The 22,176-nt window shown below is 41.0% G+C and overlaps 1 protein-coding gene across 1 annotated transcript; it reads right to left on the bottom strand.

The window, feature by feature from the left end:
* Window positions 1-11,052: 11,052 nt before the first annotated feature.
* SUCLG1 (succinate-CoA ligase, alpha subunit) lies at window positions 11,053-19,078 on the bottom strand (the record flags this gene model as incomplete). Its single annotated transcript, XM_009080267.1, has 8 exons — window positions 11,053-12,089; window positions 13,043-13,231; window positions 13,784-13,935; window positions 14,557-14,640; window positions 17,133-17,183; window positions 17,259-17,484; window positions 18,002-18,118; window positions 18,975-19,078. Coding segments are annotated over 8 exons (950 nt in total), but the record flags the coding sequence as incomplete, so codon positions are not given.
* Window positions 19,079-22,176: the final 3,098 nt, after the last annotated feature.

The raw sequence follows: 22,176 nt of genomic DNA, 5'->3' as shown, positions 1-22,176 counted from the left end.
GAATGGCTCTATCCAGAGCAGGGAGCCCAGTGGATCACCACTTAGTTCTATAAATGCAGTATTTTTGAATTTAACACCTCAGCCCTTTTGCAATGATCATGGATATAATCCTTCACAATTACCTCAAAGTGGCACTTTCTCCCATTCAAATGAGTAATCTCATGCAGGGGCTGCCAGGCACATGTTGAAGGAGGGGAGAAAAAGCAGAGATAAAATAAGGAGATAACTAAAAGGAAGAAGGTAAGATGGCAGCATGGGATTGATGAGGAATAGAAATATAAAGCCAAGCTGGTCTGAAGCCTTTTAATATCTCATGTATATCTTCCTGAGGTATGGAATTAACTAATGAAATAAAAGCCAAGAAATTCACTGGACATACTTTGTCCCCGTCGAAGAGGATGGGTCTAGCAAGTAAAACTGATTGAGAAGCAGAAGCACAATTTTTATATTAACCATGATGGGTAAGAGCAGTAAGATTTTATATTCTTTCGGCACAGCTTGAGCATGAGTTCCTTTAATTCTAGACCAGGCAACGAGTACTAAAGAACCACCAAGCCATACCAAAAGAGACAACTCAAGTATCCATACAGACAAAGAGCTTAAAATGCTTAAACTCTGCTGAGGGTGCTGTAGAATCAGACTGCAAACAGGAAAGTGAAGCGTAGGATTACAGTGGGGATACAGAGCAGAGAAGAGCAGCTACATGTTCAAATAGCAAATTTCTGGACAAAAATGCTGCTGCCGGCCTGGGTTTGCTGTAATGACTTTGTAGCTGACCCTGCTTTGAGCAGGAGACCCAGCTAGAGACCTCCTGAGGTCCCTTCCCCAGTTGTATTAGCCTATGATCCCTCAGCCACTCACCTCCTGCCATTCAGGATGGGTACTTAGCTTGAGTTTCTCTGAGATAAAGTCTTACCAGGCTTTGGTTAAAGCCCTTGAAGAACAGTTATCCATGGTACAAATCCCTATTTTTCATGCTTTGCAGGCTCACACAAAACCAAGCAGACATTAGGAACTAGCCCTGGGATGACATATTGAAGTCTGCAGAATAGAAATTATTTAACAGGTCTGTGTGTGTTGAAAGCTGGAAAGAACTGGCATGGCGATTGAGTATGACCTCCTGAACAACACATGGGCAAAAGCATTTGAGACAATGTTCTGCAGCAAACACTTCTTTGCCATGATCACTTCACTCATAAATGCAGAAGCACCACAAACACCTTTAGAAGCTGAGATACCTGAAGATCTAAATGCCTTAAGAGGATGTCATGGGAGGAAAGAGGCCTGGTAGTCCTTTTGCAGTCCCAGGAGCTTTTTAATTAACCACAAAAGGAAAAAAAAGAAGGCGTCAACAACAATTTAGGACCTTAGAGAAAAGCCTTTTTTGTCCAGCCATCCTTGTTCTCTCCATGGGGCTCACAACCTGTGATTAAGGCTGGGTCTGGAGTTCACATCAAGTTGAAAAGAGCTGCAAGACTGACCCAGACTCAAATAACTTCTTAAACATCTTGGTGATGAAGAGTGACACAACATACTCTCTATGCCACAAGTGCAGGAGAAATTTGAAAATACTTCTAACATTTTTGCCAGTTGAATAGACATATTAATAGCTGAACACTTGGATACATATCACAAAGGACAGACTGATCTGGCAGTAGAAACCTCATCAACAGCTATAGAGCACAGAAACACAGATGCTGATCACTTTGGTCAGACAGGCAGCCTGACAGACAGACTCACAAAGGAGGAAGCTAAACAATGAACGTAGCATTCTCTATGCGAAAATTCACACACACCTTTTATTTTTGAGTAGCATTAAAAATGGGATTCATCTCCAGGCACACCTACATTTTGGCATCCAAATACAGGAGTTGGCTGGTCCTCGAAGCCTCAGTGGAGATCTAAGAGGTAAGTTAGCAAGTAACTTATGTCTGTTTAGAAGTCCCAGGCTGCTCTCCCTGGCCTCCCTCTGCTCACCTGTAGTCCATGAGTCTTCCATAGATGCTGCGTCATATTCACAAGCTCCACGTGGAAGTTTTGTCTATTTGGCATTTCCATGTAGTTGAATCCCACTTCTACATCTGTCAAAAACTGGATTTTGGTGCCTGAACCTGAAGCTGAGCAAAACTATTCTCTTCCCCTTGTGCCAACTGTTCACAAAGTCAGATGTGTCTTCCTCTTCTGCTCCCTCTCCTGCCTCCTAAAAGCCACTCTAAGGATTCATTTGCTAGTATGTAATGTTTCTAAAGAGCTTTCAGGATCTTTAGGGGAGGGGAAAAATCAACTTGATAACCCATTAATAACCAGGATGTCAATATCCTTATTGCCAACAATTTAAGCTGTCCCATCTGTGAAAGCAGTGGTACAAATCTAGGTCTGCTTCTTTAATATTTTGTATGAGAGAGCTCTGCCAGGCCACAAGAAAGAGTAGGAAAGGTTTGATGCAAACAGTGGATGAACCAGAGGTCATCAGTGGCTCAAATGAGTCACCAGATTTTGTGGCTTCCTGCCCTTGAGGGAGCATCTGCTACCCAGGAAAATTGGCATTTATTAGTTGATCTTTAGTGCTGCATCTGTGGAGAACATAATTTTCAAATCCAAAGGCTGGAATTCACTTCTCTAATGAGGAAAAGATACACAAATAAACAAGTGAAGGATAAAAATATTCACAAATGGAATGCCATCAAGCTGCTACTCTCACCATCTCTTTAGTCAGCTGGTTCATTTAGTGGCATCAAACAGTCTCACTGGGAAGAGTCCAGGCTGCTCAGTCTTTCCAAAGTCTACACAAACCTGAGCTCTCAGGGTGCACAGTCTTGGGTATTTCTGCAGTCACGTAGGAACAGGGTGTTTTATCACAGAATCACAGAATGGTTTGGCTTGGAAGGGACATCAAAGATCATCTAGCTCCAACCCTCTGTCATGGGCAGGGACACCTTCCACTAGACCAGGTTGCTCAAAGCTTCATCCCAGGGATGGGACAACCACAGCTTCTCTGGGCAACCTGTGCCAATGTCTCACCACCCTCACGGTAAAGAATTTCTTCTGAATATCTAATCTGAATCTACCCTTCTTCAACTTAAAGACAGATTTACAGGCCTGAAAGAAACCAGAAACTTGAGAGTGCTTTTCATGGGCTCATGGCCAAGAAGAGCCTGCACTACATCAGCTTTCCCTCCCCAGAAATCTCCAAGCTAAGCATCCTCTTTGTCTGTGAAAGACTGATGTAGGGAATTACCACGTGAGGATTAAACTTCTAAACTTGCAATGCTCTCTCAGCACAGAGGATGTGTGGGCTGTCATCTGCCCTGTTATAGTGCAGGCACACAACCAGTTAGAAAGCAGCAAAGAGCAGTTCTCCACTGTCCTCCACTCTATTATGTCTTAAACTGAAAAAGGAGAGACATAGAATAGATATTAGGATGTTCTTTACTCAGAGGGTGGTGAGGCTCTGGAACAGGTTTCCCAGAGAAGATGTGGCTACTCCATCGCTGGAAGGGTTCAAGACCAGGCTGGACGGGACTTGGAGCAACCTGGTCTAGTGGGAGGTGTCCCAGCCATGGCAGGGAGGTTGGAACTAGATGGACTTTAGGGTTGCTTCCAACCCAAACCACTCTGTGAGTCTATGAACCACATGGAAACCATCTTTCACCATCATGTAACCCCCCAGACCTGAGGTAGCTGACTCACATTGATTGAAGAGGTTTGGTCAGGAACATAACTTTTCTGTTTCTTCCATGTTCAGATCCTCCCTGGAGGCTGTGGCCACATTCCTGAATGGCTTTAAAGATGGGAAACTGCTGCAAGGGGTAGAAGGGTCCTCAAAACTCCAGCTCTTTAACCCTCTAAAAGATTGCTTCCTCATTTATGCCTTTGCAAAAGAAACTCTTCAAAAGGACTTTATGGCTATAACTATCTCCAAAGGACACAGAGTAGTTCCCTGATTTCAGTTTCTGAGCTCTTAGGTTGCAGGCAAGCCAAGTTTTCAGGCTTTTCTCCACAGCTTTGGCACACAAGCTATTAAACGGCCCCTTCAAATGGAGACAGAGACACTGCAACAGGCTGGCACACTTGTCTCTGGGGCTGGGCACTTACAGAGCAGAATTACATGCAAGGCACACAACAAGGACTTGTGAGATGGCAATAGGGCTTTTGGTCTAAACTTTAGGCTAACTTCCTCTAATCCAAACCATCTTCAAACTTCTGCATGACTGGCATTCAGGTGATCCTTATAGTCAAGAGAAATGAAAAAAACCAACAGTTCATTACAACTATTCTCTGAAAAACGCATAGTTCGAAGCTGTAAATCCCAGCACACAGACTCTAACAACATAAAAACAATCTATCCAGCAGGAGATGTTCTCCCCATCCTGCTAGCATTATTCACACATTAAATCAGAACTGACAACGCAATCTTTTCAGCTGAGCTGTTCCCATTCTTCTTTTTTTTATCATGATGAAATAATTCCCCTTTTTAACAACTTCCAAATGTTCCTACAGATGCATTATTGAAGTGACAATGCAGATTTCCAAGAGGATGATGTGTTTGGGTTTTCTTCAAAGCAATAAATCGACAGGATGTTAATGAATTGGAGAAATATTAAAAATTTGTTTCGCAAAAAGAAATGTTTTTAACTATATAAACCGCTGCAACAACTATTGATTGTATTTCCACCACAACAAGGCAGGCAGAGGTTGATTTATGACAGCAACCCACCCTAACTATCTAACCAGATTTAATATAGTTGCCATCCCCTGACATAATGATGTATACTTTGGTGGCAATCTAGAAAATAATTTGCAAGGAGTAACAGCTCGTTCTTCAGCCATCAGCCATAAAGCTGTCACAGGAGGGTCCCCAGCCCTGTCTGTGGGACAGTGATGTAGTGAGGATTACTGCAAAGCCTCATGGGCTGGGAGGGAAGGGGGATCTCAAATTTATGGATACAGCATTTTCAAGAGACCGTGTTGTTACTGGGTATATTTAACCATAAACCAAAGGTAACAATGTCTCCATAAGAATATGAAGTGTTTACCAAACCTCACTTTTCACTGTCTGATAAAAAATTCAAATGGGGCCTTACTATGTAAGTTGACACAGTATTTAGTTGTCTGGAGATAGCTGGAAACAGCTTTCCCTCTGGGAACCACGAGGTCAAGGTTAAGAAGGAGGGTGGAGCCTCTTAAGTGCCTTAAGGAAGAACACCCATTCTCACAGGCTGCTGGGACACAAAACATTGTTCAGGAGATACCCTGAGATACCTACATAGCTTTGCAGAAGCTGTCAGCACCTTCACTCTTGGGCTGGCAACGGTTATAAGGAAGCTCCAAATGGACTGATTATTGCAAAAAATTTCTTCACAGAAAGGGTGGTCAGGCATTGGAACAGGCTGCCCAGGGCAGTGGTGGAGTCACCATCCCTGAAGGGATTTAAAAGATGAGTAGATGTGGCACTTGGGGCATGGTTTAGTGGGGACCTGGCAGTGCTGGGTTAATGGTTGGACTTGATGATCTTAGAGCTGTTTTCCAGCCTTAATGACTCTGTGATTCCCAACGGATGAGATGCCTGTTTTCTACCCAGTCCTCATTAAGTGCCTCACACAAGATAATTTCTACCATTTATCATAAGCAGAGCTAATAAATACCTTGACAAGCAATTTCTTTTCTGTGCTTCAATGCAGATTAAATAGGTGAGCAGTAAATACAGACAACTCCCCTTCCGTCCAGCATTCCCCTGCTGCCTGCCCTCCTCTGACTCTGCTGCTCTCCAACACCCCCATCTGATGGGGGGTTGGGGTTTTTTCCTTTCATTTTTGCACGTTGCTATATCATCCCCACTTATGGTACACTGGCTTCTCCACCAGATCTCAAAGTACATCTGTTCCACAGGAGCACAAATACATTCAGAGGTGCTTCAAGCAAACTTCAAGGTGAAAAGCAAAGAGGACAGGAGGACTGCAGGTGCCTTCAGGCTGAGTGACTGGAACTGCAGCAGGTCTCCCTAGGGAAAAAATCCATGTTTTCAACCTCTAAGGATGCCTTATTTGCCAGGAGCAAATAAAAAATGAACAAACAACACCAATAAACCCTAAAGTTAACCACAGAACACAGCCCCTGCTGGAAACAAGCTGAGCATATTTTCTTTAGTTGACTAATTCTTGTTTATTTTTTGAAGGCTGCTGCTATAAAATTCACAATCCAATTACAATTTCCAGGCTGAAAGAATGGCTTCTAATTATATTGTTTTCCATCACTGCACGAAAGAGTGGATTAATGCTCTATGATTTCATTCCCTGTACAAGAATCAGATCTCGGTGTTCTCAAATGATTTATAAAAGACACATTAAATAAACCATTAACAGTGTTTTTGCAGCAGAAAAGGGCTGTACCATAAACAGGACAAATTGAAAAATACGGATTTGCTGCTGTGTTTCAATGCATCAGAAATGAGGATAACACGGTGCATACTGAGTAAAAGGGAATAAACCTGAAATTGGAAGGAAAGCTCAGGTGACTTTTGAAATGTGAGACTGGTGACATGACTTCCTGCATGACTTTTGGTAAGTCACTTGGCCAAGGGGGGAGGATTGCAGCTCCAGAAAGAACCAGCCCAGTTGTCCTGTCAGTGTAACTGTCTCCATGCAGGTGTGAATGTGTGTGCCTTGGGTATCTAAGTTTCTGCTATAAGTAGAGACCAATGATTAAACAAGTCTATGTGACTGTTTCAGAGGTTCAGCTGTCTTTGCCTTGTTTCTCATATGTGTTCCCCAAGCACTCAATTCTACCACATGTCTAAACTTCAGGAGATGAATATGGATCTTGTCCCCAGTTCCATGTTTCGGGGCAGGGCTGAGCCACAGTCTTGGCTGGCATCTCTGAGCTTCAGCTGGATTTACATCCAAGTCATCTACACTCTGGGAAAGAAAAAAAATTTAGTGCCTCTCCTGAACAAGCATAACAGTTGCCTACAGAAAGATAAATAAAATATATCCAGTTAAATGACTGAAATGATTGGAGACTAAATCTCCTGCCTACTGCTTCTCCTCCTCGCAGCTACAGTTCTAGTTAATAATAAGACTTGCAGTCTGAAAGCAGAACAAGAAAGAATAGAATGACCTTGAGGAAGACACTGTCCTTCAGGCTGCAAATCATTCAGAGACACTTTTGCATGCAGTTGCATGCACACATCTGGCTCCAGATACACAGCAGCTGTTTCCAAACAACTCCTGGCCCACAAGACTCCTTGCAGCCTCTTCTATGCAAGGGCTGAGACCTAAGACCCTGAATCATAGAATCGCAGAATGGTTTGGTTTGGAAGGGACCTCAAAAGACCATCTAGTTCCAACCCCACCACCCAGGGCAGGGGCACCTTCCTCTAGAGCAGGTTGGGTCCACTAAACCAAACTGGTCTCATCCCCCAGCTGGCACTCAGAGGAATAGGACTGGTCCAAGTCCTGACTGCAAATCTCACCCATGCCCTGGGCATCTTCAGTGTACAGAGCCTGGTGGACACAGCAGCATGGAAGATGCTTTTATTCCAAGGAACTCAGTCTCCTGGTATTTCTCTCTAGAGAGTCAGCAGTCAGTGATTATTTCCTTAGGGTTTGTTTTTTTTAGTACACACTGGTTGGGTTTGGTTTGTTTTTTCCCTTTGTAAAAAAAAAATAAAAAATCTTTATAGGTCTGACAATTCATTTCTCTCCTTCTAAACAGCCCAACCTCTTCTCCCTCTTTTCTGCCCTCCAGTCTCGGGCAACTAAATAAAAGTTAAAAAAAAAAAGTCAGAATTGCTAAACCTTTGAAGAAACAGTCCAAGCCAGTCTTGTCTGGGTATTTCTGTAAGGCAGGTCCCATTTGGCTGCCAAAACCATGCAGTTCAGACAACATACTAACACCAGAGTGAAAAACAAGAAGAAATGTCAACATCATCGTCGTACTGAGAACACCAGGAGGAAACCAGGCAGGTTCTTTAACACCTCTCTCCAACTCACATAAAAAGATATGGTCATAAATCAATCTAACACCCAGAAAGAATAAAGTAGTAGCAGGTTTTTTTCATCTTCTATTTCTGCAGCACATTTTGAGCCTTGAGTTCAGAGCAGGAACCAAAATTACATTTTGGAGTCAAAACCTGCCATCTAGAGAGCAAAACAGCAAATGAAAAGGTTTGGAGGCTGGTGGGGTTTTTTTAAAGCAACTATCTTGTAACGTTACAGATGTGCTGAAAACTATAAATTTGCTGTGATCTCTCTTACAGCAACAAAACAGGTTTTAAGAGACCCTTAATTATGTATCTGCACAGCACAGACATCATTATAGGCCACTGTGCCTACTCCCAGCAGAAACACTGCTCTGTGTGGTTAGCCATTACAGCACAGAAAAAACAGTTTTTCTCCCTGTTCTATAAATTTATGTGGTTTGTGTAAACAGAGAGCGATTTCTTCTACTTCTGTCCAGATCATGTAACTGTTGCAGAAAGCAAGTCAGTTTTAATGAGAGATTTTGGATGCTTTGTGTAGCAGCGAAATCACCCAGGTCTGAGTCCTGCAAGTCAGCTAAGGATGCTCAGCAGGTCCCACAAGTATCAGGCTGAAGACATCAGGTGCCAAAAAATCTATACTGTAATCACAAAGAAAAAAAAAACACCAAAAAACCCCACAACCCTGGTGCCCTTCTGAGCAAGTTTCCTGAGGTTTTTAACTGGAGCAAAACTCTCAAATTTCCACTTCTAGGAAAATATGCTGTTTGCACCTCAAGTTCAAATGGGACAAGCTAACAAATTCCTTTTGAAACCTGAAAGTGTTCCAGCATTTTTGAGTCAAGAAATTTTCCAAAATTGTCAACATTGGTTTCAAGTCAATTCAAAATTCAACACTAAACCAAATTCCCAGAGATACAAGTACAGGGGTCTTATTGAAGTAACCCCTCTCTAAAAATGGTACCTAACAGTTTTTTAATTCCTGTATCATAGAATCATCTCCATACGCAGTCACTGGGCTCCATGTCTCATCATACAGACCAGGCAGGAAATGAGGAAGACTTCCAGGGATGGGGCAACCACAACTTCACTGGCCACCCTAGAGCTGATCACCTTTCAGCAGCCTCTTCTCCCTCCACCTCCAGTGCACAAAGGAGACCTTAGCAATCAAATGTACTGGCATATGATTTTTGTTTCCATTAATGCGCTACACTAAAGTGAATCTTAAATGCCCATGCTAGGATCTCCCACCCGTGCATCATTTTAAGGCCAAAGGTACAGAGAGGTCAGGCTTGATGGGGCTCTGAGGAACCTGGTCTAGTGGGATGTGTCCCTGTCCATAGTAGGAGGATTGGAACTTGATGGTTTTTAGGGTCCCTTCCAACCCCGACCACTCTGTGATTCTATGACAGTAACTTACCACTGTCTACCCCCAAAATATTACATAACAAAACATTCATCCTGGGAAGCAGCAGAAACACAGAAGAAAAAAATAAATCAGGAATGCATTCTAGACCCACAAAAGGCACAGTATTCATTAGGTGTGACAGACCTCTCTAATCATCCTGAAACAACATCATCAAACTCAAGAAGCACCTTCTAGTGAGAGTATTAGGGATCATCCAAAGGCAAATACTGTCCAGCAAGGGGGAAAAAAACCCAAATGGATCTACATCCTATTCTCTTTGTTCAAGAAAATCAGCATGGCAATGAATTCCCCTGACCAAAATGAACTTCTAGAATTCATCTCTCAAAAGTGAACGTGATTTATGGACAGACACCATTGCCAAGTGTAGATCAAGGAAAAAAAAAGGACTATTTCATAAAACTTAATGAGAATAGTCACATTAGCAATGTTTCTCTTGCACATGAAAACTACTTACTAGGCCATAAAGTAACAACAGCTTTAAGGCTCAACACTAACATACTTTAAAAAAATAAATAAACGAAAAATTTTCCAGATCAGATTACCCGAAATATTTATTCACGAAGACATATGGAATTAAACAGATGTGAGCATGTTTTCCAAAGAGACATTGTCATTAGCAGCACCAGAGGCTCTGGTATTTGTTAAGCACATTTTTAGGCAGCAAGAGAAAACTGCTCAGACTAAGCCTTTCTATCAGACAAGGTCAAGTTACTTCCCCAGGCTTAGGTGATGCTGTTTCAGGTTAGGACAAACTGCTTCCCCAGGCTGGAACAGACCCAGGCAGCTGCTGAGGTGCAGCACCATACACAGCTGCAAACCTGAGCATCAAGGATGAAATTTTAAACCCATCCTCAAATTTCAAGGTACGAGGAATTGCTTTCTCAGGCTGCAGAAATCATGGGAGTTTATAGTCATCTACTAAAATAGCTGGTGCCTCTAAAAGACCTTCCATGGAGCAATCCCTAGCAGAAAACTTACGACTACACCTCAGTTGTCCTGGAAGATGATGTTATAACGGTGGCAGCAAGGATGAAATTCAGGCAGTTTGTCACGAAGCATTACCCATCCCACAGGATGTGCTGTGGAGCAGCAGCATGAGTTACTTTGATTATCAGGCTCATAAGAAACCTAGCTGCAATACCCTGACACTCGTTGCTGAGGAATTGCCCTCTTGCACAGACTGAGGCATTTTAGCACTGGTATTTCTCTAGGTAAAGGGCACCCTTCGGACCTTTTGCTCCAGATTAAATCAGGCACCACCAGAAAATTGAGCAGATATAGTAAGAAAACCCTTATCTGTTGTCATAGGCTTTATCAAATGATTTACTGCTCAATACTGCTTGCAGCCATCCAGTGACAGGGTGCCAGGTCTAGTTCAGTAAATCATTCCAAGGTGAACAATACAGCACCTGGTCTCTGTGTCCTGAGGCCTGTAGCACCTGACTGATGCCTGACCATATAGGAAGTGCATTAATACACATTCAGTGCAGCAGAGATATGACCTGGCCTTTGATGCATTTCATCAGGGCTTAGCTCTGGGAACTGTAAATGTCAGTATTGAGACACCTGCCTACTGTTTGCTTTAAACTCCACAGTGAGTGAGAAAACTAAGAACAGTTTTAAATAAATAACAACACGAGTTTTCGTAACAGCACCTTTATGGAACACAAGGTTAGCTCTAGACAAGTGCCAGGTTACATGAACTTTCAGTCCTCTACATAAAGAAAGCAATCTTGGGTTTAGTCCATCTTGATAAAACTTGTAAGATTCATACACAGGCACAATACTTGGGCTCTTTCCACAGTAAGAAAAAAGGGCTTTCCTTTACAGTGCTGGGAGTGGTTAACAAGTTATCTTTTCTAGAGAATAATAATTCTCCTCCACTATATCCCATTGTTACTAGGATTTCAGAACACAAGCAAAGCAACCCTAGTTAAGATAAAGTGGAAATTAAGGTAATTAAGCTAAAGACCAAATCACCTTCATAGTTACAATTTTGAATATATATTTTGCCATGTGAAGTTCGATTAATTTTTGTGAATAACAATTCCATCTCTATACACAACAAACAGAATTCCTTGCCAGTAGAGGACTGCACTGTGCATGGCTCATCAGCCTTGAAGGGAAAGTCTGGATCTCAGGCATATCCAGCTACGTGGATCAACAAGCAATCCCTTCAGATCCAGCAGCTTTGGTTTAATGGACGGAAACTTTGGCCTATTGTTCAAACACACCTGCCAGCAACAAATGAGTAGGACTGGATTTCTTTAAAACAAAGCAAACCGTGGTATGTGTATAAAGTCAGTGCCTTGTTCCTTAAAAGCATCTCTACAAGCAACTTTACCTTAAAAATGGGCAGTGCTTAAGTTACAAAAGATTTTGTTTACAATGACTGAAGAAATGGTTCTGCCTCAGGAATTCAAAAGATGAATCAGATTTAGTAGTAGATTTATTAATTTGCTGTGATTTACAATGGGGTGATAGTGTCTGAAACAAGGAGACATCAAAACAGGTTTAGCCAGGAGGTTTATGGCTTCCAAGTCAAATTTTTTGACCAGTGTCAGTCATTTGGGCAACTGAAGATTAGCAGACAAAAGGTAAGCGGAGGCCAGGTGCTGCACTGCTGTTCTGGAGACTATTCCAAAGTGTCTTCTCTTAGAGCAATTTCCTTTTCTCAAACTCCTGCAAACAGCACACAGATGTTACCAGTGGGGAAACAAGAAAATGCTATTACTCTTTTATTTTAAATTACTTTGTCTTTATCTTAGCAAATCTGATTTTAAGAAAACTGGAATTAAAAATTAAAACATAAAACGCATAAAGTGTGCAAGTTAGGGGGAAGGAGAACAAGCATTCTCCCACCTCACATTAACAAACCAGCCATGGAAAACCACAAGTGCTAGACTGCAGTCAGTGCATGCACTCAGACTGCAATGCTGTCAAGGAACCATCTGCTCCCAGGCATAGCATAACAGGCTTGAAAGGCACTAATTCTGCATAAGAACTGCAATAGAGTCCTTATAGTAAAGGACTCAAACCAGGGAAGCAGCAAAATAAAGATTTTCATTTTGGTGAAGTTAAAAACAACAGAAGAAGGGAAGAATCCCACAGAAGCCTGTGGAGATGCTGTACTATACAGTCACCACAGGAAACAAAAAAAAAAAAACCTAACACAGCTGAATTATGCATTTTCTCTAGCTGTGAATTAGGAAAAATGCAAATAATTCCATTCCATACCTCAGTTTTTCAGTTGTACACATTCACCATAGCTCTGAATTAGTACTTCAAATAGTCTTACATGCCAAGCCTCTCCTTCCTCAAATACCCTACTTACAAAGAATGACCTCATATTTTAAATTAATTCAGGTTCTTTGCATCCAGAGAACAATTTCAACAAGTTGCTACACTTGAAAGCAAAATGCATTCTCATTGTTTGCTTTTCTATAAAACAATATTACACAAAACTGCATACATGTGTTTTTTATGGAGTAATTTCAGCTTGTTCAGCCAATAAAGTTCTTAACCAATCTCAGAGCAACAGAGGATCTAGGTAAGAGATGTACTCCCAGCTCATATTCCCTCAGCAGTTGCTTCTTGCTCTAGATGTGCATCTGTACCAATTTCTGAGAACACACCTTGTAGATGGTGCTGCCCAGCTGAGCAGGAGACATGCTGACAACAACACCTGCACTCTGAAGAGCTGCAATCTTCTCCTTAGCTCCTCCCTTTCCTCCAGCAATGATTGCTCCAGCGTGGCCCATCCGCCTGCCTGGAGGAGCAGTCAGACCAGCTATGAATGACACCACTGGCTTGGCATTTGGGCCCTGGGAAGGAATAAAAGATACTATATTAAGTGGGGAAGGTGAGACAAAAAGCAATTCCAGATGGCAGATTTTTGATTTTCTATTTTTTATTTAAATATCAACTAGCCAGGCAAAGATATGAAACAGCTGGAAACCTCAGACAGCACAAATGAAAAGTCTTAAGAGTGTGGAATACCTTCTTGCCTGATAATCATCATAAACTTGAAGGAAATAGAAACTTTAGATCTCTCTACAGTGCCATGCATATTACTTATTTAAAAAAAAGTAAAAATTCACTACAAATATTGTTACAGAAATAAAAATCTAAAGCTAACACTGCTCTCTAGTTCACAAAATCATAGAATCATTAAGGTTAGAAAGACCCATCAAGTCCAACCATTAGATTTAATCTGAATAAAGCTCCTAATTTCAACTCTTTATTAAAAGTGTGACTGTTTGGGATTTGTTTTTTTTATAAGTAGAGATTTGAGATTGAACTGAATTTTCCTTGATATGGCAAAAGAAGCTGGCTAACTGGCAAAGGTGCCTGGAAACAAGGTGTTTAAGGCTTACAGAATTATGTTCTTTCAAAAATGCTGCAGCATCTTCTTCAGCATTTCCTCCGATTTCCCCAATCAATATGATCCCCTCAGTATGAGGATCCTTCAGGAAGACATCGAGGCAGTCAATAAAATTAGTTCCATTGAAGGGATCACCTCCAATTCCTGAAAACAAAAATTAAAACCGTAAGAAAAAGAGTAACTTAAGATAATGATACTGCATTTACAATAGAAGTTTCAAAGTAAATTTCAGCATGAGGAGTATTCCTAAAGGCTCATAAGAGGGGCAGGTCTGAAGGCTATTCCCAAGTCAGTATGGCAAATTCCTGCTCTAAATACCTTCCCCAAAATTTACAGAAAGCTTTGATATCTGAATGTTCACTTTTTAAACTGTAAACAAAGTATTATGGACACCAAAGGACTGAGACCCCAAGCTCTAGAATTTTGCTGTAAGAAAACTGAATTTACTTTACATACCCAACTAAATGCCTAAGAATGTTCTATCTCTTTATAATATTAAACTTCTTGGGCAAATCTGTTTCCAAACCAACATCATATTTGCTGGCAGTTCTCTGTTCAAAGCTGGGGTTTAGGCTTTTATTAATCTGATGTGGAAATGATATCAGAGAAGGGCTATACTCTTCACAGCACACTGGGATCTCACTTCTCAACACAACTGCCATTCAGCAATTTCTACACTTGTCATAAGGAACTACTTTGGATTTCTTCTTGTAAATAAAAAGCAGATTAGCCTGGGTCCAACAGGCTGTTTCTACAGAAACCTACCAACACAGAAAGACTGCCCCAATCCAACCTGCGTTGTCTGATGGACAGCCTCATATGTCAGCGTTCCAGATCTTGAGACAATACCTTGAGGAAAAAAAAAGAAGATAAACTTAATGTTAACATAGCTAAGCACATGACTAGAGGCAGCTATTCTTATATTGATAAAAATCACCTAACAACACGAGATGACAGGTTTCCCAGCTGTCCTTGCCCAAAGGTGGAAAATCTCTATAAGATTCTATCTATACTACTTCTTGGTTGTCACTTTTTGACACTTAATTGTCAACAGATTAAACCTGCCCCGGAATTCAGTGATATTGGCTGAGACAGAATTTGTCATGTTACAGCCTTACCAGGAAAGAAAGTCGAAAACCAAATAGAAGAACTTCTTATCTTGCATGCAAGTAGCTTACAGATACACTGAGCTTGAAACAGAGTCACAGCTCAACAGCTAACAAAAGATTTCGGTATTAATCACACCCTCAGTATGGCCAAGACAGATCCTCCAGACCAGAAATATGACATACATATGCAAGTTATTACTATTAAGGTATTTGTTGCTGCTCTACAATACACATTCAGCAGTTACATTATACTATTACAAGAGAGCACAATGCCAGTTCTCAATTCAGGGTGGAAGGTAACACAGAGCCTAGACCACGAGCAAAGTATTTGCATGACTTTTTGTTCATTTTTCCAAGTCAAGACTTGTTAATAGTACAAAAGGCAAGGTTTCCAGGAAAAAACAGACATCATCTTCCACCTACTTCAAGCCATCTAACAAGGAATATAATAAGTATATTGCATGAACAGAGTAGAAGATACACCACTAGACTAACAACCTTAGTTTGATCAACAATTTATACTGCTGGACAGCTCAGATGTCTATTAGCAAAGTTTTTTTCGACTTGTTAATAGTACAAAAGGCAAGGTTTCCAGGAAAAAACAGACATCATCTTCCACCTACTTCAAGCCATCTAACAAGGAATATAATAAGTATATTGCATGAACAGAGTAGAAGATACACCACTAGACTAACAACCTTAGTTTGATCAACAATTTATACTGCTGGACAGCTCAGATGTCTATTAGCAAAGTTTTTTTCTTGCTAGCAAAGGACTTTTGCTGACCATTAAGATCATATTGCCTCAGAGAAGCTACTGATAAAAGTCCAAAGACTCTGGCTATTTTTGTAGCTTGCATCCCAGAATATTCAGATGATTCTTGGACGCCTTACAGTAACAGAAAGCTGGGGAACACATCAGCAAAGGTCACAGTGTTAGATGAAGCTGGGAGGACGGCAAATCTACGTTTTTATTCCTTGATCCTTGGATCACCAGTGAAAACATTTCCAGCAATGATGGAGCACTGGATCCAGGATTTAAAATATTCTTTTGCACCTGATGTGCCTTGCATTCAGATTCTTGTAGATATTGTGAAAATCTGAACAAAATTGTAATCAAGAAGGGAGCTCAGGGCAACAGTGGTTGATGTTACCTTTCACAGTTACAGAGCAATATCTCAGTGGTTTCTAAAAAGTGCATAATTGCAGCCATCTGATTTTTCAATTCCAGGTTTAGAGGCACTTCTCAAAGCTGGAGGTGTAACATGAGTGCTAACACATCTTCCAGCATTTCCTAGGTGCAGTCTTTTCTCAAGTCAGAAGTGCTTAAGGAGCAGAGATGGTTTCTCATGCAAGAAAAACTGCACTGAGTCCCTGCAGTTCAACAGCACTGAACAAGTTTCCCCACAAAACCACACATTATTCATCAAGAAAAAGGCAATATGGCACAGGTACTACTCTGCTCCAGTTAAACAGGTTGCCTTGCTGACAGGCAACAGCAGCACATGCTGCCTACAACAATATTTCTGAAGCTCTATTTAAGTACAAATGTGTATTTTGGAAGAATTTTCTCTGTAATTCTTCAACTGCATTATTTTAAAAATAATCAAGTTGCTATTTCTATAGTTTACATCAAGGAGCCAGCAACAGTCAGAACAAGAGATCTGCACACAACAGGGTGTGTAACCCATTACACACAGGGTGTGTGACTAACATGAAGCAGTCACTGCCTTTCTGGCCTTAACTATGCTGTCTGAGAGCTGGGCGTACTTGTCACTTCCACTTGTGGCGGTTTAATAGTTGTCTTATCGTGTTACAAACTTGCCTGTAATCTCTTTGCTGCAATACTGAGAGCACTACAGGCGTAGGATGCTAGTCCTAAGGAGTCAAACTGTTGGAAGGAGCAACACTGGGGAGCTTTGGTGCTCTCAAATCCCAAGATAAATGAGAACTTCCTTAAGACTCTCCTTTGAGGATACCAAGTCAATCACTTTACCTAAGGAAACTGAACTGCCTTGCTTCTACCATCCATACTCAGTGCCTGCTATGGAAGACTTCCTGATTTTGGCCTCCAGGAATCATAATGCCAAAGTTCACTTACCAACTGAGGGCAGACAAGCTGTTACACAGTGTATCAACTGTCTTCAGGGCAGGATGTGCCTAGCCTCATGAGGAAGAACACTAGAGCACCAAACTTTAGTTTTACATGATGCACAAATATTCAAAAACTCACCAATTCTTCCCTTCTTGTGAATGTGACCAGGCATGATACCAATTTTACATTCTCCAAGGAAAGAGTGGGAGAAGTCAGATGGGACATTCAAACCACCATTAAGAATGGTTCAGCCTTAGACCTAACCCCAGTCACTTACATTGATAACTCCAGGGCAGTTTGGGCCCACTAGCCGAGTCTTATTCTGCCGGACCAGCCTGTGTTTGACCCGTACCATATCCTGCTGAGGAATACCTTCAGTAATGCACACAACTAAGGGCATCTCTGCATCGATCGCTTCATTGATCGCAGCAGCAGCAAACGGGGGAGGGACATATATAACAGTGGCAGAAGCACCTGTTTGTTCTTTGGCCTACAACGGACATAGAAAATATAACACGTATTTAGTGGGGCTGAAGAGAACATCTGGCAACAAGTCATTTAAAATGCATCCATTCTCAGGCATAAATTAAGTAAATGGATATGTATCAATTTACTGTAATCAAAGCAAGTGTTAAATTCCCTGCAGGACACATACAGTGCAACTAGGGAACTGAGAACAGACCACTGCTTGGAAAGGATCTGCCCCATGATCACCATCCTATCTACCTTGAGAAAACAGTTCACTAAAAATTCATCATACACAACAGAATCAATCAGAAGCTAGTTGCATACATAAATTAAGTGTTTCCAGAGGTTGTGCAATTCACAATGGAAGCCAAACTCATGCTTGACCACACTGAATGCTCCCTCTTTTACAAGGCTTCCATTTCACTCCTTGCACAGAGACATCCATGGCTCAAACGTTCGTCTCTTCAGTGTGAGCAATGAAATAAGGAGCCCTTCAGCAGCATTAAATTGTGTGCCCTCGAGTCACTGCTGCAAATTACCTCCTTCACAGAATTAAACACAGGCAGACCTAGATGAGTTTTTCCCCCTTTCCCTGGAGAAATTCCTCCAACTAGATTGGTGCCATAGTCCAACGCCTGCTGGCTGTGAAAGGTGCCCTATGAGAGAGAAAATAAGTGAAGTTAAAAGACATGTAACAGCAAATAAAATTAACTCAAAATTTTCATGTTATCTATAATTGTGAAGGCAATTTATGATACTTAAATTTACAATGAGATGGGAAGGTTTCACTCCATATATACAATCAGGTATTTTGAATAGTGCATCAACATGTTTTAAATGAAATCAGAATACACCAATATGCTCTGCCTTTCCTTTGAAATCAGAGCACTGTAGTTGCATACTAAAAGATATTCTCTGTGTGTTGTCACATTTTATTTTCCACATCAAGTACACTATAATGAAATAGAAGAAATTAGCATTCTCATCCATGACTAGCTGACAGTTTTACAAAAGTAGCCATCTCCCCTTGCAAATTCATAAAAGAGTGAATCTGAGAAAATTATTAAATATCTTGAAATAAAAACAGAAATTTAATTCATAGGCATTGATATTTAAATGCATCTGTGAAAGAGGCACCTTAAAACTGTAGGGTTTTTGCAGATTTTTTGCAAATCTTTTACAAAGAAACCCTTTCTGTTGTATACAGTAAGTCTTGAGATCAAAATGAAGAACAAAAATGAAAAGTACTATAATAGAGATGATTCAAAACCAAGTTTCAAGTTTGTGCACAAGTGAAAAAATCTAGTCTATTGAATTGGAGAGAAAAAAAAAATCTATTTCAGCTAAAGTAAAGAAACTACAGTGCTGAAGGGACGCTCCTGATGGTGAAGGACGCCCAGCTTTCTACCAACACAAAGCCAGTATGTAATTTGTGTTGTACATTATTACATTTTTTGAGCAATTGACTTTCTGAACTAAAAGGGTGATAGAAGAAATAGCTCATGAACATACCTGTTTGCCTGTAAAACCCTGACAGATAACCTTTGTGTTTTTGTTAACATACAGATTTTTCCTGGATGCCGTGTAGGAACAGTGTCGGACTCCATTCTGTTGAACTGGAGAAAAAACAGAGGAGAGCACAAACCATTAATCCACTGCTTTGTTAGCTTCTAAGACAAAAAATGTCCTATCAAGTAAGTGCATATCAATTAATGCTTATATCAAAAGATAAATAGCAGCTCATATTTTCAAAAGCAGCTCTGAAGCTGCATTCAGTACTTGTCATTCTAAGGTATTAAACACCTGTAGTGCACCCTGTCATGGTGATTACTCAGTTTGCTAGGAATCAGGGGAAGTATTTCTCATACCAAGTACTTAATATCAGGATTCCTCACAAAAAATGACAGACAGAAACAACTGCTTAACCACTGTTGTCATTTGCAAATGAACATGTCTATCCGCTCAGAAATTCTGCGAAGTGACAAAGCAGAACTAAAATCCCAATATCCAGAGGATAATAGAACACAGGTTATACCTCCTGTGAACAGAGCTCAGTTCAGGCTAGACAATGAGAGATACTGAATTGTTCAAGGGTCCCTAAGCCCAGGTAAAACCTAATGCCAAGCGAGACACTCAGCAAGAGATCTTTATCCAACAGATTCCTTGCTATGGGCACTTAGGCATCACTGCTGGACATGCTCTTGGGCTCATGAGGAAACACAGCTCTCCAGATACTCCACTAGAATGATTTTCAATTTAGTTCTCACAAGTCTGGTACTGAAAAAGAAAACAACACAAACAGATTGCAGAAACAGAGCACAGTGAGTGCTGGTATCAAAAAGCCAAGGAGGATGACTGCATCTGTGGTGAAGAGAAAGGTATGTCGACATTAAATGATTAAAAAAGCAATACATAGGATGTTAGCATGCAAGAAAGCTTAAGATGAGGAGGAAAGAGATCTTCTGGTATAAAAAGGATGCACTCCTATATTTATTGCCATATGCTTTTTCAAACAGCAGAGTTTTGAGGGGATCAGAACCAATTTACTCCTTGCAAGTGTTTCACATAAAAACCTCAGTTTATGCTTAGAGTGAGCCCGGGAAGGTACAATCCTAACACCGAAACCAACACCACTATGTTGCTACATGCCCCTTTAGCCCTTTTAAAACTTTACTAACTAAGATTTCAGAAAGTAAAAGGAGAAGTTGAAATCACAAGAATTCTGAATCATGGTCCCTGGACTGTGCCATATACTCACTCAGGCATGTCTGAACAAGGGAAGGGTTTTTTTCCTATTTTTAGGAAGGGAAAAGAGTAATCTTCAATAGAAACTGTTAATGCACAGAATTTATTATGATGCTTTACAACAATTTATATGGGGTAATAAAAAAGTGCAGAAAATTTAAGATCCATGCACACACACACTTCATCACAGCACTACACAGGATTCTTCCACAAGTACTTCTGCCAACTAAACTTTACTGCTACATTGCTTTTATGCTTTACTTCTATTCAAAAAAAGTGAAAAGAAAACCTAAACCATGCCAGAAGCAGTCTACAGACAGCAGTGCTATTGCTAAATCTAAAGGCTTTACTCTGTTCTTAAAAAGCGCTGGTAAACCCAGGACTTAACTCCAACCACCTCCTACCATTCTCTAAGGAGCTGCAGCAGATCCTCAGCTTCAGGCCAACACAAAGTAAAACTCAGTAGAAAAAGGCACAGACCAGAATGCAGTAAACATGAAAGAATAGTGGTAAAAGTGCACTTCAGCTTACTGACCTGCAGGATCTTAACCTGAATCACAACAATATCCACAAAATTACAGAACTTGTTATGCCAGGAAATACAAAGCAGTAATGGACAAAATATGTCTGAGGCTGAGATTTAATAAACAGGGTTACAGGGCTGGCTGTGGGAGGGCAGAGAGAAGCCACAGCTACAGAAGACAGCACAGGATTGTCTTTGTCCTTGGCCAAGGGCTTGGCCTTCCTAGGCCCTGCAACCTGCACCCAACACTGCAGCACCAACTCAGTCAAAGGCACAACTGGCTAAGAGCAGCCTGCCTCCAGCAAAGGAGAGGCAAAATAAGCACAGAAACAGCTGGAATACTGGTCAGGAGATTATGGCATCAGTCTACTTGATCCCAGCCACTCAGGCAACACCTCAGGGACATGAGATGCAACTGGGTGAAACCCAATCCTGAGAAGAGCAGAGGATGACCCTCCTTGAGAAGCAGTAGAGTCACGACGAGTGATGCCTTGTGGAAAACAGTCTGAGCTTCCAGAAGTATGGGAGTGTTTTGAAATGGACCTGCAAGAGGAAAGAATAAGAAGGCAACACTAAACTAATTCAAATCTGAGTTTTACAGTCTGTGCTACACCACTGATAAATTCACCTACAACATAAAAGAGGGATGCTTGCTAGCCACACATTTGTCACTCAGTAATTTCAGCACTTCGAAAAAAATAAAAATTACAGAACCACAGAATGGGTCAGGTTGGAAGGGACCACAGTGGGTCACCTGGTTCCACATCCCTGCTGAAGCAGGTTCAGCCTACAGCACATGGCACAGGATTGTATCCAGACGGTTCCTGAATATCTCCAGTGAGGGAGACTCCACAACCTCTTTGCTGTTGACAAATAGTCACTCATTTCTCTATCTCTTAAAGCAATTCTATAGTCTCGGTTCAGCTGTCCATCCCAGATCTATTTTTTTAGATATTTATAACGTTGCACAAAAAAATGTTTTGAAAGCTTGTCAATTCCCAGTTTTCAGAAAACTGTAAAAATATATTTTTCAAGGATAAAAAGCTTTTGAGCATTTTCCAAGCTATCAAAAAAATAAAATTAGGCCCTGATATCTTAAAGGCAGCTTAGAATTTAAGCTTTGTATGGATTTACTCTTGAAAACCATATGTGCTTCTTACATTAGTGAAGGGACCTGGTTCAGAGAAAATACAAACAGTTCAAAAAATCCTGGCTATAGGCTTGAGCCATTCACTGCCTCCTGAGAGAGTCAGCTCAGCCTGGGCACCTGTCTAGGGAGTGATATGTTTTTTAAAGCAATTTATGGGAAAAAAAAACTAAAAATCACCCTGTAGTTTTTGGACTGAATAAGTCTGAGGTTTGGGGTGGTTTTATGTGTCATGATACAGTTCTGTACTTCTGTTCCTGGCCCTGTCTGCAGCAGAAACGTTTGCCCCAGTTAACAGC

The sequence above is a fragment of the Acanthisitta chloris genome, unplaced genomic scaffold (genome assembly GCF_000695815.1).
Source record: "Acanthisitta chloris isolate BGI_N310 unplaced genomic scaffold, ASM69581v1 scaffold18008, whole genome shotgun sequence".
NCBI lineage: Eukaryota > Metazoa > Chordata > Aves > Passeriformes > Acanthisittidae > Acanthisitta > Acanthisitta chloris.
Note: the sequence above shows the minus strand (reverse complement) of the source record. Positions and strands in the feature narration are given on the sequence as shown.